The 16,263-nt window shown below is 32.2% G+C and overlaps 1 protein-coding gene across 1 annotated transcript in view; it reads right to left on the bottom strand.

Moving 5' to 3' along the window:
- Positions 1-375: 375 nt before the first annotated feature.
- The window catches only part of LOC136025863 (TRPL translocation defect protein 14-like), a 37,864-nt gene continuing 21,976 nt past the window's right edge, over positions 376-16,263 (bottom strand). The window contains exons 5-9 of the mRNA XM_065701904.1: positions 12,561-12,701; positions 10,806-10,998; positions 6,060-6,267; positions 2,698-2,879; positions 376-638 (exon numbers count right to left, since the gene is read on the bottom strand). Coding sequence (XP_065557976.1) covers positions 541-638; positions 2,698-2,879; positions 6,060-6,267; positions 10,806-10,998; positions 12,561-12,701 — 822 coding nt within the window. The 3' untranslated portion in view covers positions 376-540. The remainder of the gene's footprint in view (positions 639-2,697; positions 2,880-6,059; positions 6,268-10,805; positions 10,999-12,560; positions 12,702-16,263) is intronic.

Here is a 16,263-nt window from a genome sequence, read left to right as displayed (position 1 = left end):
CCCCACCAACTATATATATATATGTATATATATATATATATATTATTATTATAATATACCTTATGATATACGTATGTATTTGATTTTATACAAGAGTGTATTTTATTATATATAAAAGACTTGCCTAAAATGACAAAACCTGTAAACCAGACTCATTAAATACGTCTTATGAGCTTAGTACGACAGCATAAGCATGAGTAGTCTTATTGGTGTTTGTTCACCAATAAGATAATTGATTTGCCAGGGAAACGATTTGCCGTCTACAGGTAATAAATAGCGAAACGACGAAATGAAAAAACGACGTTTCTGGACGAAACGAAATTATGTGACGTTCATTAATCGACGAAATTACACAGATTGTTCAACAAACACAAATTAATTATTTAGCCTTTTATTGCTTTGTACTTGATAACAATATAATACCATACATTATTTATATATAAAGATCATCACACTGGAGTTTTGAGAATCATGGCACTTGCATAATATATATTATATTTAATAGAAATAGGAGAGGTATAGGATGGTCCACTGCAGCTATTATATTTTTGACAAAGCTTCGTTCAGATGTTCAGGCTCTAATACAACATTGCTGACACCATTTATCAAGACAGGGTTGCCAAGTTCATCTACTGGTCCTGAAAAGTATTACACTATGAAAAGCATATTTGAATACATTAGTAGAATTCTGGAAAACTAGCGCTTTACTGTAAACGAAATCAGCACAACAAAAATTAATTAGGAGCAAAAAATAAGTAGCCTGCAGAAAAATAAATAAAGTTTATAAATATAGTATAGTATATAGTATAGCATAGTATAAAGTAAAGCATAGTAAGTAGTAATAAATAATGAAAGTATAGTAATAAGTATAGTAAATTAGTATAGTAAGTAGTAGTAATAATAAAGTAGTAAATAAAGTATAGTAAAATATAATATAACAAGTATAGTTTCACGCAATTTCTCCAAAAGAAAATTACGTTCTCTGAAGTCTTCCCGAAAATCTATAACGAAACACGGTTTGTATTTCATGATAGCGTTTATGTATTTACGAACGTTAACTTTCGGTGAGATTTAAGAAGATTTAAGAAGATCTTTCGGAAAAATTCAAGTAAACCCAAAACATTTATGGTCAATTTGAAAGGAAATTGACACATCGAGGCCTTTTATAAGCAACAAAAATAATATTAAAATAAAACGCAATTTTTGGCAAAACCGAATCTTCACATACCAGATGATATAAAACATACATATTTTAAAAAGTTGCTTCTCTTGGTATGACACCATATTTAAGTGAATTCGTTACCCGATGCCCAGTGGTTTATTCTTTACTAGGTTCCCACTAAGAAAAATCTGAAGGTTTTCTCCTATGTGTTGTATATTGATAAGTTGTGATGTAAGCGCAAATTTCGTCTGGTAAGGAACGAACCACGGCCCACAGTAGCCAAAATTAGATAATTAAATTTAAAAGATAGCCATATATGTTTAGTACAAATACTGATATCCCCTATATTAATAGTAATGAAATTCAAAACTACATGTATTCTATCTAATAGTTCTAACATCTTTGGTTTTGTTTAATCACGCCATAATTTTTTTAGACCATGTTTTTAATTATCAACAATTCAATAGACAGCGCTGTCATTTTTAAAATAAAATGTTAGAATCATAGAGTAAAAAAACCAAGAGGATAGATTTTCGCTAGTTTTTGTTATTTATCTTATTTTTACAATTTACTATCGATTCAGGTTAACGGCAAATACAGACCGCAAAAATTTTGTAAAATCCAGCCTATACTTTCTTTTTTCCGAGGTTGGAATTAATAAGACCGGCCAGGGAGGGCCGTATTTTTTTTTCGGGGGGGGGGGGTTACTCAGGGATGTTTTTCGAGGGGAGGATATAAATAAAAAACTAAAACAAAATACATAAGAAATTTGTTTATATCCATTTTTGTTTCGATTTACGAGTCAGACTAACATTTAGGGGGGGGGGAGGGGTCAAACTCCATTATGTCTCTGGATAGGGACTTGATACCAGTGTTATTAACAGTCAAATTTGGATTACATTCCCTGGTAATTCGCTATCATCAGGAATTAAAAAAGATTTAAAACAATATAAAATTTTTAGGGTGTACGTCAAGTGGGAAAAGTCTCTTCGCTAACCCAACATTTTGGGTATCAGTATATGAAAAATTTATAGAAAAATATATTTTTGTCAAACGATATTAACACGTAAAAATAGATATTTTTCCAGGTTTATTTCCATATTTTGTTTAATGGACTTGCCATATTTGTCTATGAGCCGAAAAATTACAGACAGGTCACTTGCAGCCCACAAACTTGACACATCTGCTTTAGGTAATTCAAGGTTAAACAAAAAACTTCTTTTACCTCAGGAAAGAAATTCTTTGGTAATCCTTTTTGATGGATAGCCTTATAAACTGTCTCCTGAGAAATCCTTTCTTTAGTCGCTAATAATTTTTTTTTATATCCGTAAATAAGAATGTTTCAGAAAAAATTAAAAAAAAATTCAAGAAATGAGTTGGCGCATAAAAATTAGAATCAACAATGAATCTTCTTTCGAATTATTCCGCCAACTTGTTTCATGGACTTGGCCAAATTTGCCTATGGTAAAATTACAGGCAGGCCACTTACGGTCAACAAATTTAATATACCAGCTTTAGGCTAAATAGACAATTACCTTCAAGCTTATGGCAAAAATGTTTCGTTATCTCCCATTCTTCTTTGAGAGATAAATTGTACATCGAATACTTAGGATTGTCGGTTACCTCTTCAACAATGTCCAAAAACTCGGGAAGCCTCTTCATCAGTTGTTTCCCCTCTATTGTTGTGTAGGTCTCAAGAAGAAGTAGCCCTTTACATCTATAAATATATAAAGCAAAGATATATATTACGAATAGAAAACACACAAATACACAAATGTTGCATCACTAAAACAGTTTTTACTAAATTCAATTTAGAGGAAATATGTGGACCACCCAAAACAAAGAAATAATCTGAATATATATATATATATATATATATATATATATATACAAATACTCGAACATACAATTTCCATCTACCCTCATGAAACCACAAATGTAACTGACTAACAAGAGGTAGCCCCCTTCCCTTTCCATTTTGAAATGAATTACAAATAAAAGAAGTACTACTAGTGATAGAAGTAGTGGTAGAATTCAAAGCATAAAATAGTATATACCCAAGAAGAATAGACTATTGGGAAAAGCTAGCTAAGCTTCTAACCGAGTCATCTTCATAACTAGACGAATACGCGAAATTCACGCCTTGGTATTTTCCATACAGTTTTTCATACCAAGTAAGGTAAATAATCGCTACTCAGAAACACATTCATAAATATTTAGTGAGACTAATCTAACAAGTCAAAGAAAAGCAATGGGTAAAGAATTAACATCCCGCTCAGTATTATAGCCTCAAATATCAGACAAAATGGTTAGTTTTCATTTTGAACAGTTAACAAATTAAACCACAATTTAATTTACTAACACTTAACAAATAATTTACCACCCTTTTCAGACCGTACATCGCACCACGTCAGTAAAGTAAAAATGCATGCCAAAATACAATCATGTCAATATTGACAATACGCCCATAAAACCAACTCTAGCCTTAATCCAAATCGATCACAGTTGTGTATGGAACGCGGTCATGTACGATATACGATTATTTACCATACTATTTATTTGTTCTATCATCTGGGTTTCTAGATTAAACCTTGCCTAGTTAGACTAGGTTTGTAGCTCCCACTTTGGACTAGAACCCGATTGATACTATCGGGTCGATATACGGCTCAGTGTCATTATCGGATATCAGATTGAGGCTGTTCTCTGACGTGTGATAGACCAGGAAGACATATGTGAGTATGAATATGGGTAGAGAATGCAAAGTTTAAACTTTACGAAAGTTTTTTTTTTCAGAGGAGAATTTATCGGCAAATTTTGTCAGTATTGTATGGATACGATACGGATATATCGGTGTCGGACATCAATATTGGTCGAGCTCCCATGAATCAATAGCCTTAGTCTGAAGTGGTTACAGTCGTGTTTGAAATGTGATCGTGTCGGGAATGCAGTAGCGCCTGAAACGTGATTATTAACTACAATGTTTCTTTTTTTCCATCATCTGGGTTTCAAGGTTAAACCTAGCCTAGTAAGACAGAATTTGTAGCACCCAACTTGAATATATCATCATAAATCATACCGAGTCAATATTGTCAAAAGACGTTCACGTCAACACTGACTTACTGCCGTAAATCAATTTTAGCTCAAGTCAAAAACGAGTCCGGAATGTATTCGCGCCTGAAATGTGATTATTTACCATAATATTTCTTTTTCCAGCCTCTGGGGTTTCTAGGTTAAACTTAGCCTTGTTAGACAGAGGTTCTAGCATCCACTTTGACCATATCACCGTAAATCATTCCACGTCAATATTGTCAAAATACGCGCATAGACACAATAATGTCCAAATCAATCACACTTGTCTCTGGAATGTGGCAGTGTCTGTATATATATATATCGGATATATATATATATATATATATATATATATATATATATATATATATATATATATATATATATATATATATATATATATATATATATAATATATATATATACATACATATATATATATATATATATATATATATATATATATATATATATATATATATATATATATATATATATATATATATATATATATATATATATATATATATATATATATATATATATATATACAATAAAATCTTGGAAAACGCTTATAGTGGATGGATCGGGATGAAACTTGATGGGGAAAATAAACACAAGTTACAGATACGGGATTGACATATTTGGAACGGATCCGTTCTCTTTAGGGGAGCTAGGGGTTGTTAATTTTTAAAATTTAGAAAAATTGGGGGTCTTAATGAAATTAGATATTTAGAAGGAACTCGTGTCTCAGAGCCATTATTTTAAATCTCGACCAGATCTGTTGAAATTAGAGGGAGTTGAAGGGGGAAACTGGAAATACGGTAGTAACGATTTATATATATATATATATATATATATATATATATATATATATATATATATATATATATATATATATATATATATATATATATATATATATATATATATATATATATATATATATATGTATATATATATGTATATATATGTATATATATATATATATATGTATATATATATATATATATATATATATATATATATATATATATATATATATATATATACATATATATACAATCGTCGGTAGTACATCAAAACTGATGTTTGTGAGGGTGTACTACTAACAAGAAAATAAACAAGAATAACACATATATGAAATAAGGAGTCGGAGAATAAAACCGCGTACGGAGAAATAAAACACGAGTAAAGCACACTCAGTAAAACTACATAACGTTATGGTTCCGAAGCAACAACCCCACCCCCCACCCCCTCCCCCCAGCCAGAAAAAAAAAACAATAACACAAATAAACAAGTCAATAAGTAAATACATATATATATATATATATATATATATATATATATATATATATATATATATATATATATATATATATATATATATATATATATATATATATATATTCTATTCCAAAACATCATCATAAATTTTGCGGCCATTCAATCATGTAATACATTAAGAAAAAAAAAACTTTTTTTCGTATGCTAATCAATGGTCTGAATAGCACAAGTACCTATCTCTTGATTTTATGTTTTTAGCTGGGAGTGCAATGCATGGTTCAGGGCATGTTATCCGACGCCACTCGTGTTCCCCCTCCCAGATCTCTCTTGGTACCGATTTTGAGCTGCGTCGTCTCTGGCCGAGCTTATACAGTCACGCCGCTGACCCTCATTCCAAACAAAATAATCAGCATCACCAGGACTTGAGCCCCTGCCCTTACGGACAAAGGATTTCAAGTCTAACGAGCCAAACCCTCGGATGATATAGTAAAAGATCCAGAAGTAAAACCAAAAAGAAAAGAAAAGTCAAAACAAAGCATACCTTGGATGACATGGTTCTCTGTAAATATCCAACTGGAAATATTGATTGTTATGCAAAAAACAACGACGCGTTTTGTGTATCGTGAAATGTTTGTCATCTTTTTGTCCCAAAAGGAGGTTATAGTCACGCTGAGTGACCTGGGTTTTCACTTCAACTTGTTGCCCGTTGATTTTGGGCCGACGGACTGTGTAAGTATAACTCCAATGTCCTGCGAAATAATTTCATTTGTTTATTTAGATAGGAAATGAACGCTTAAACTATGGTGCTTTTCAAATTAGAAAGAAAACACAAAAAGGGCAACTTATTAAACACACTAATGAAATAGGCCAAGATAAAGTTTGGAAATCTATTCGTACAGAACATGACGAGTCGTAGTTCGTTCTGATGCCCTTCGCACATTAAAAGCACTCCTTCCTTCCCATCAGCACTCCATGATCCCCTACAAAGAGTCTTGACGTATGACCACTTTATATGGTCCTTCCTCTTCATTGCGTCCTTTTTTGAATCAAACAAATAAAGATTTATTACCATTGGCTCTTGATTCTATTAATATGTCACTAATTCCTTTTGTTCAGATTAAGCATAGTTTAAGAAGACATTCAGCAAAATTCCCTTGCCCTAGAATTCACACTAAACTATGTAGATTTTCTCAAAAAAAAATCAGTAATTAAGTTTTGAAACATTTATAAAAGTTATGTGGATTCATGATCTTCTATTTCACTTTCTAAAATAACTTAAAACTATATCGAATTGATAGTTATTAATTAATATGAATTCTCTGTTGCTGGTGCTGATGTTTATCTATACTAAGATTACTATTGGATTTGGAGTGTGGGTTGAAAGTTGAACGCGGTAACTCGTTTCTTTTTATCTTGAGTCTTATTGTTCTTTTTCTTTACTTTCATACAGTTAATTATTTTTTTTGTTTAAGGGTGCTGGTTTGCGAGTATATCTCCCTTTGTGGGGATCATCTGTATGGGGGGTATCTGCTTTTCCGTTGTATCATGTTTTTACCGTTAATTTGTCATGCAGTGAAATTAGTATTAAAATTAAAAGAACTTGAACTTGACGCCCGGTAAGTCTACTGATCAGTACGGAAGGCAGGGGAATAAATCGTGGAAAACATACCTACGGAAGTTGGGAGAATAGATACAGCATTATTATGAATCTATACTAATCTATGCTTAGCTATAATGTAAGTCCTTAACCATACCTAAAAAAAGATCCCTGACAATAATTTCTAAAGAAGTTAAGGTACCATACTTGCTCCTTTTAATAAATGCCAAGCTGGAAACTCTTGAGCACAGGAGAAGAACGCTGTGCCTTCGTTTTGCAAAAAAAAAATGCAATAATATATCTTCGCACGCCAAACATTTCCCCCCCAAAGAAACTCCCCATCCAGACGCCGCCTGTCACGTACTGTTTCTGAACCTGTTCCTGTCTTGTCCCCCATCCGTTGCTTAACCGCCAAGTAAGAAAAAGGCTTTGTCCCCTATATTACTGATAAAAACAGACCGCTAGTTTTCCTTTTTTTTTCTTTGGTACTGGTGATATCCAAGTTTTATGTTCGTTTGATTCTTTTGTTCCATCCCCCTTGTTTATATGTTCTCTTTTAAACCTTTTTAACGCTAATCCTATCTCACTCTGTTTTAGTTTTTACCTTTTTAACTTTCTGACATTTTGCCGTTTAATTTTGCTGGACAAATTAATGACTTCGACTTTCTGATTTTGTTGTTTTGGCATTGTTTAGCCAGTTTTTTAGTTGTTGTCCTATTTTTATGTTTTTTTTTTTTTTTTTTTTTTTGGTTTCGTGACTGAAATGCAAATTCGGTTCTTCGGGGCTTGTGATACACATTTTTTGAAATTAAATATCTTATCTTATACCTGTGTAGCTATATTACGAATCTCTACAAATGATATAGCAATACGAATCTTACGGTTTATATTCCCTCAACAAGTTTACTACTACTACTAACAACTCACTGAAGTACCAAGCCGCCTGAGGCCAACACAGCTACACACACTTCTCCTTCCCAGTCTCTTCAAAGTCTCCCTCTTTACACCCTCCAACCAAGTTTCAATTCCCCTTTCATCTTTCCTTACGACATCCCCCCCCCCATTTGAAGACGACGCATTCAAAGGTCGAAAAGATGATTTTTGTCATTCCATACTTTTGCCATTGACCCATGGTTTTGATTCAGGAGGGGGGTGTGTCAATTACAGAAATAGTCACTGAATAACTGAGAAGCACGTATTTGCGGACGTTTTCGTACATGAGGGTCAATCTTTCCAGAATTGAAAACGTTTAAGTTTTACAAAATATAAAAGCAGTATTACTATAACATTAAAACAGAATTATCAAACAACAATACCAAAGAAAAGGAAGTATAGCTACCTTCGAACATTATTCGAAAAAAAACTTAAAATTTAACCCCAAAAATTAATTTCAATAAAACTGAAATTAAACTTACACCAACCTAACCATACCTAAGAATGATGTCATATGAATGACATAGAACGTTATAACAGGAAATCTCTCGAAGCTCAAAGCAATAGAAGTAAAATTCGAGTTCATACTTAACCTAAGTTTATCCAAAAAAGGACACAGATAACGTAGAACGTTATTCGAGAAGTCTCTCAAAACTTCAATTTAACAAAAGTACAGTTTTAATCCACAGTCAACCTAAGTTTATCTAAGAAAAAGTCACAGATAACTTAAAACGTTATTCGAGAAATCTGTCAAAACTTCATTTTAATAAAAGTACATTTTAAATACACAGTCAACCTAAGTTTATCTAAGAAAAGGTCACAGATAACGCAGAACGAAAGTCTCTCAAAACTTCTTTTTAATACAAGTACAGTTTAAATCCGTAGTCAACCTAAGTTAATCTAAGAAAAGGTCACAGATAACGCAGAACGAAAGTCTCTCAAAACTTCTTCTTAATACAAGTACAGTTTAAATCCGTAGTCAACCTAAGTTTATTTAAGAAAAGGTCACAGATAACGCAGAACGAAAGTCTCTCAAAACTTCTTTTTAATACAAGTACAGTTTAAATCCGTAGTCAACCCAAGTTTATCTAAGAAAAGGTCACAGATAACTTAAAACGTTATTCGAAAAATCTGTCAAAGCTTCATTTTAATAAAAGTACATTTTAAATACACAGTCAACCAAAGTTTATCTAAGAAAAGGTCACAGATAACGCAGAAGGAAAGTCTCTCAAAACTTCTTTTTAATACAAGTACAGTTTAAATCCGTAGTCAACCTAAGTTTATCTAAGAAAAGGTCACAGATAACATAAAACGTTATTCGAAAAATCTGTCAAAACTTCATTTTAATAAAAGTACATTTTAAATACACAGTCAACCTAAGTTTATCTAAGAAAAGGTCACAGATAACGCAGAACGAAAGTATCTCAAAACTTCTTTTTAATACAAGTACAGTTTAAATCCGTAGTCAACCTAAGTTTATCTTAGAAAAGGTCACAGATAACGCAGAACGAAAGTCTCTCAAAACTTCTTTTTAATACAAGTAGTTTAAATCCGTAGTCAACCTAAGTTTATCTAAGAAAAGGTCACAGATAACGCAGAACGAAAGTCTCTCAAAACTTCTTTTTAATACAAGTACAGTTTAAATCCGTAGTCAACCTAAGTTTATCTAAGAAAAGGTCACAGATAACGCAGAACGAAAGTCTCTCAAAACTTCTTTTTAATACAAGTACAGTTTAAATCCGTAGTCAACCTAAGTTTATCTAAGAAAAGGTCACAGATAACGCAGAATGAAAGTCTCTCAAAACTTCTTTTTAATACAAGTACAGTTTAAATCCGTAGTCAACCTAAGTTTATCTAAGAAAAGGTCACAGATAACGCAGAACGAAAGTCTCTCAAAACTTCTTTTTGATACAAGTACAGTTTAAATCCGTAGTCAACCTAAGTTTATCTAAGAAAAGGTGACAGATAACGCAGAACGAAAGTCTCTCAAAACTTCTTTTTAATACAAGTACAGTTTAAATCCGTAGTCAACCTAAGTTTATCTAAGAAAAGGTCACAGATAACGCAGAACGAAAGTCTCTCAAAACTTCTTTTTAATACAAGTACAGTTTAAATCCGTAGTCAACCTAAGTTTATCTAAGAAAAGGTCACAGATAACGTAGAACGTTATTCGAGAAGTCTCTCAAACCTTCCTTTTAAGAGAAACACAATTTAAATTAAACTTAACCTAATCAAAACTTCCTTTTAATAGAACTCTCTATTAACTCTCAACTCTCTTAACTCTCAAAACTTCCTTTTAATAGAAACACAGTTTATATTCACAGTCAGCCTAATTTTATCTAAGAAAAGATCACAGATAATGTAGAAAGCTATTCAAGAAAAGTCTATAACTTTCATTGTAATAGAAGTACAATTTCAAATCACAGTCAACCTAAGTTTATCGAAGAAAAGGTCACAGATAGCGTAGAACGTTATTCAGAAATGTCTCGAAACGTAGTTTTAATAGAAGTGCAATTTAAATTCACTCTTAACCTAAGTTTACCTAAGAAACGGCGGCACAGATAACGCAGAACGTTATTAAAAAAAAATTCTCAAAACTCAATTCTAACAGAAATGCAATTTAAATTCAAACTTAGCCTAAAATTTCTGAGAAAAAGTTAAAGGTAACACAAAATATTACTCGAACACGTCCCACTTAAATTCAATAGAAGAAAAATGGAGATTCAACAACCTCACATAAATTACGCAATTGCTCACCATTTTGGCCTCTTCTTCGTAATCTAGGCTGAGTATTTCTTACAGAAGCTTTAAGATATTCATGAACGACTTCAAAATCTTGAAATTTAGGAAATTTGGAGTCATCAGGGAGACTCCGAACAAGAAACTTCACTTTTTTTGCTCCAATGGCCAAGCGGTCACCCGTATCAATACCCATCTTTTGGCAAACACTCTATAAAGCAAAAGGACACATTAAGACGTGTAAGCAGTCAACTTTCTAAGCATAATAAAGAACAGTAAACCCCCAACGATAAAGCTGAATAAGCTTCACTAAAAAATAGAGCAGAGTAAGCAGATTCTGAGTGAGAGTGAATCAAAGCTGAAAGATGCAGCTTTCCTTTGAAGGTTTCAAAAGAAAGCTTTTCCTTTTGAAGCTTTCAAAAGAAAGCTTTTCCTTTTGAAGCTTTTCCTTTAAAGGTTTCAAAAGAAAGCTTTTCCTTTTGAAGCTTTTCCTTTGAAGGTTTCAAAAGAAAGCTTTCCCTTTTGAAGCTTTTCCTTTGAAGGTTTCAAAAGAAAGCTTTTCCTTTTGAAGCTTTTCCTTTGAAGGTTTCAAAAGAAAGTAATTCCTTTTGAAGCTTTTCCTTTGAAGGTTTCAAACGGAAGTATTTCGGAATCAACAGAGTTTTGATGTCAGGATTCTTGCGCACGACAGGCGTTCCTTCTCAAATTAAAAAAAACTAGATCAACAGATAGTTAATTCTTACAGACGAAAAGTGTTGTCAAATTTAATTAATTAGTTTTGCTTATTTATTTTCACGGTTCTACATGGCAACACCGACGGAAATATTATGTTCCCAAACATGTTACAATTTGGAACCAACCAAAAGAAAAAACTTTAAAAAATCAATGTTTTCATGTATGAATAGGCCTGAGGTTTATGTATTTCAATTTCCTTGGTAATTTCAACGACCATTTTAGAAGAAGAAGAAGAAGAAGTTTGTCTGTTTCAGCAGAGGAGCAGCCAGATTTCGATCAGAAATTTAAAAAAAAACTTCACTGAAAGTAAGGAGCAACATTAAAACTTAAAACGAATAGAAATTACTCCGTATATGAATGAAGCTGTTCCATCCTCAAAGCCCCGATCTCTACGCTAAAGTTTGACTCTTTCTCTCAATTTTTTAGAACAGTAAAAAACCTGATGATTTCTTGATGAAGCTTATATATTTAAGATCAACATTTAAATGCGATTCTTTTGATAGAACTATTGCTATCAAAATACCGTTTTTTACAGTTTCGGTTACTATGGAGGCGGGTCGCTCCTTACTACAGTTCGCTACCACGAATTGTTTGAAACACAATTTAATACAATAGAATACAATAGAATAGAATACAAAATACAATTCAAAATGGTTTTACAATACACTTATTCCCCCTCGAAAGGCTCCATGGCTAGGGATACAAGGGGGTATAGTTTGTTTATATAAAAAAGATTTTTAATTAAAGATTATTTAAAGATTTTAATAAAAGATTAAAGTTTATATAAAAAAAGAAAAGAAAGAAAAAAAGCAAATAGACTTACAAATATCATTTTTCGACCTTCGCAAGACTACTAATAATATAAAAATTTATTTTAGTATCTCTCAGCTAAGCAGCCTCAAAATTTTATCCATTTGGTATATGTCAAATAATTTAATAGAGGCTCTCAAACCCTAATGATGGTGTTAAACCCCAAAAACTTAAAACTCTAAAAATGTTGTGGTACTGTTGTCTGTTTCGTAAAAAAAAAAAACTTACAGAGATCATTCTTCTGAGTTTGGTGTCAAATTCTGTTGAATTGTCAATAACATCAAAATAGGGATGTCCAATCCATGCTTCGGCTGCTCTATCATCTAACATTTGTGCAGCTGGTAAGGATTCACTACGAGCCAAATGATCCTAAACAATAAGAACTATATATATATGTGTGTGTGTGTGTGTGTTATCCGCCATCTACAGGCAATTTTAGAAACATATAAAAAAGCAAAATAGGCACAATAACAAAATATCGGTAAAGAGTAGCATTTTAAGATACTTTAAAATATATTTCATAGCTGCCACACCTAAAGGTATTTTGTCGGAAAATATATTTAGTCGCTGCCACACCTAAGACATTTTCTCAAAACGTTATCTAAAGTGTTCTCAAAGGGAGGATCAATACGGCAACAAAAATTAGGAGGACCAAACTTTGACTGATCTAAACAGAATCGATATATTAAATATATTCAGTTGTTATATCGAACACATCGAAATTATTATATCGAAGTTAATAAATTTAATATATCAAAATTATTATATCAAACATTGAATATATCCTATATACCAAATATATCGATATACCGGATCAATATATTGATTAACTGACTATCTGATCTCCCATCGGAGAACAGCTTAGCAGAAAAAATTCGCAAAAAAATTATTTAATGCCCGATAGATAATCTCTGAAGATTTAATTATAGACTTGTATTGTTATTTTTTTTTATTAATATTAAAGAGAAAATAGGAATTCCTCCTCAGTTGAGGGGAATGCAAAACAGAACATATTCAACGTCTTCATTTATAAGGTTCTCCGAGCTATGACTATTTCAAATCAGACAGGTAAATGGACAAATTAGACTGAGAAATTGCGTGTAAATAGGCTATAGCTTCTGGAAGTTTTCTTTCATGTTGCTATTCCGCTGGCTTTACTGAAAACACAGAATGTGGTTGTGTATATTTATGACTTCTCTGGTTTTACAACAGGAGATAAGAATATAAATCATAACAAATAAAAAATAAAAATATAACTATTACATAAAAATCTATATGATTAAAAACATAAAAAGAAGATTAAGTCTAAACAGAAGAAAAACCAGAACATAAAAAGAGAGGGACGTACCTATAGAAGTCTTGTGAGCCGGAAAATCCCCTCTCCCAATGGAATGTCGAGTTTTTATGGTTTCTCCTATAGCTTCTAATATTTTCCAAATAATTCACTTATTATTGACGTTTGTCATGCATAATTACCACATCTAATAAGATAGTACTTCAAAACGTTAGGGTAAACCCCAGATATTTTTTAGATTTACTTAGCAAAATATCGTGCTAGTTTAGTTATTTCAAAGGAACGTGCTCCAAAAATTTGATGCAAAACTAAACAAAACCCCATCAAACCCTAAATACTTCTTCAAACCCCAAAAAGTGTACTTTCTAGCTATAAAAGTAGAGATCAAATTTTGGAATATACCAAAAGTCAGACGTATATGCATAGGGAGAGGAGAAATGCAAGGTCCCACTCCTCCCTCTCATTAATATAAAAAAAATACTTAAAATATCTAATCCACTCTAGAATTTTGGTTACTTGCATCTATAGATATTTCAGGGCACCCAGCTAAACTTATATAAAGAATTAGAAAAAAAAAAGATTTCAAACAGAATTAATCAATCTATAAATTAATCATTCAATAGCAAATTAATTAATAGTTATAAAGTAAGTAAAGTTGCTATACACATATAACAAAGACGGGCATGCCTATCTCGGGCTATCTCTCGTTACTCACCCAAGTGCCCACCCACCGGAAGTAGCTTTAGAAAAACATTTATACGAACAAAAACTCAGATATGCCTCATGTCTAAGACATACCCCCCCCCCAAAAAAAAACTCTTCCGGCCCTTCTGCCTGATGTTTAAAATTTATGCACCAACAAAATGGAGTTGTCCCTTTCAAAGAACATGCACACCAGGTGGTACGAGCCACGTGGATGTATGCCATGCGTGACGTAAAGTGTGCCATATACAGTGCGAAGTGCTTCATGTGTGGAGCAAAGAGACGTGGTATGGAAAGAGTGTACCATGCGTGGAAGAACAAGTGGCAGTTTGAGATGTAAGCCGTGTGGCGGAAAGTCAATCCCTCGGTCAACGTAAACCAGTAGCGAACTTACAATTTTACATGGACTTAAATACTAGCTCTGATGCAGTGTTTAGTGTAAAAGCCATTGTTCTTTATTTTATTTTTATACACTCAGTAGTTTCCTTTTATATGAGAGCATTAGAGCGGTAGAATTGTGTGTGGGGAGTTGATATACTCTATTGACTGAGTATATACAAAAAAATTAAGCTGTGGGTTTGACCCAACTTTTTGGGACTATGATCAAAGAAAAGTTAAGATGGGTAGAGATGACAGATTGCCAAAGATTGTACTTTTTGGCCATCCATCAGAGGCAAAATGAAAAGCTTTGAATAGGTTGAGATGGAGGAGGAGCAAACGCAGCTGTTTTACTAAACCAGCTCGGTGCTACAGTGAGTTGTTAGTACTAGTATTAGCATGACTCCAAGTATGAGATACGACTTGAAAGAACACACATTAAAGGTCCGGTCAAACATTTGGTATTAAAAAACATTAAATATTCAGTTATTTTCTTTTGTATATTTGCGTTAAGTTGTTCCTTATAAACTGCCAACAAAAAAGGGCAAACTTTCTCTAAAAAAAAAAAAATTAGCCGTTGGGTAAACAAAATTTTATGATATTTATATTTACATCAATTGTAGTGTGTTAATTTACATTCATTACAACTTTGTAGCCATAAAAAAAAAGAGTTCCTGATTGTATTGCATATTCTTATGTTAAAAGCAAAATAAAAAACAAATATACAAAATCATGAAAACGCAGTGATTTGCTAAGTTTGGACTAAATCCATAGCAATGCAGAAATACCGAAACGCCATTTGGCATACATTCAAATAAAGTAAATGCTCACATCACACCCCCGAGACAAATCGGAGAAAATTGTAAAAATGTCAAATAAACTAGGGATTTGAGGTACTAGCTTCAAGCTCCAACTTTTCTAAGAAAAGGTGTAGTCTTAAATTTTGGATCTTTGCCAGGCATGAACTCGACCATATAAACGGAAATCTACTCCCCAAATTTACTGCTAACTACAATGCGGTTTATAAACGTGGGGCAGACACAGGATACACAGGAACAAGACAAATATATATTCATATATATATATATATATATATATATATATATATATATATATATATATATATATATATATATATATATATATATATATATATATATATATATATATATATATATATATATATATATATATATATATATATATATATATCCAAGTGGGCAAGGTATATTTCCCTCAGAAATTATTCAAGGTCACTATGGACATTTATTATTGTCAAGTTTCAAATCCCACCTTAAAGCACCAAGGACAGTAAAAATAAAAATATGGTGGAACTGGTTGAGTTGAAACTTATACAGCAACATATAGTTTAAGAACTTTAAATTACCAATTATTTCCAATTAAATTCCGTTAAAGTACCAAGGACAGTGAAAAAAAAAATCTGACAGTTTGAATTTGTTAAGTCGAAACTTGTACAACAAAATATAGTTTAGGAGCTTTAAGTTACCCATTATTGCCAATTAAATTGCTTTAAATTACCAAGGACGGTGAAATTTG

The sequence above is a fragment of the Artemia franciscana genome, chromosome 4, assembly GCF_032884065.1.
Source record: "Artemia franciscana chromosome 4, ASM3288406v1, whole genome shotgun sequence".
NCBI lineage: Eukaryota > Metazoa > Arthropoda > Branchiopoda > Anostraca > Artemiidae > Artemia > Artemia franciscana.
This window is presented reverse-complemented; position numbering and strand designations above follow the sequence as displayed.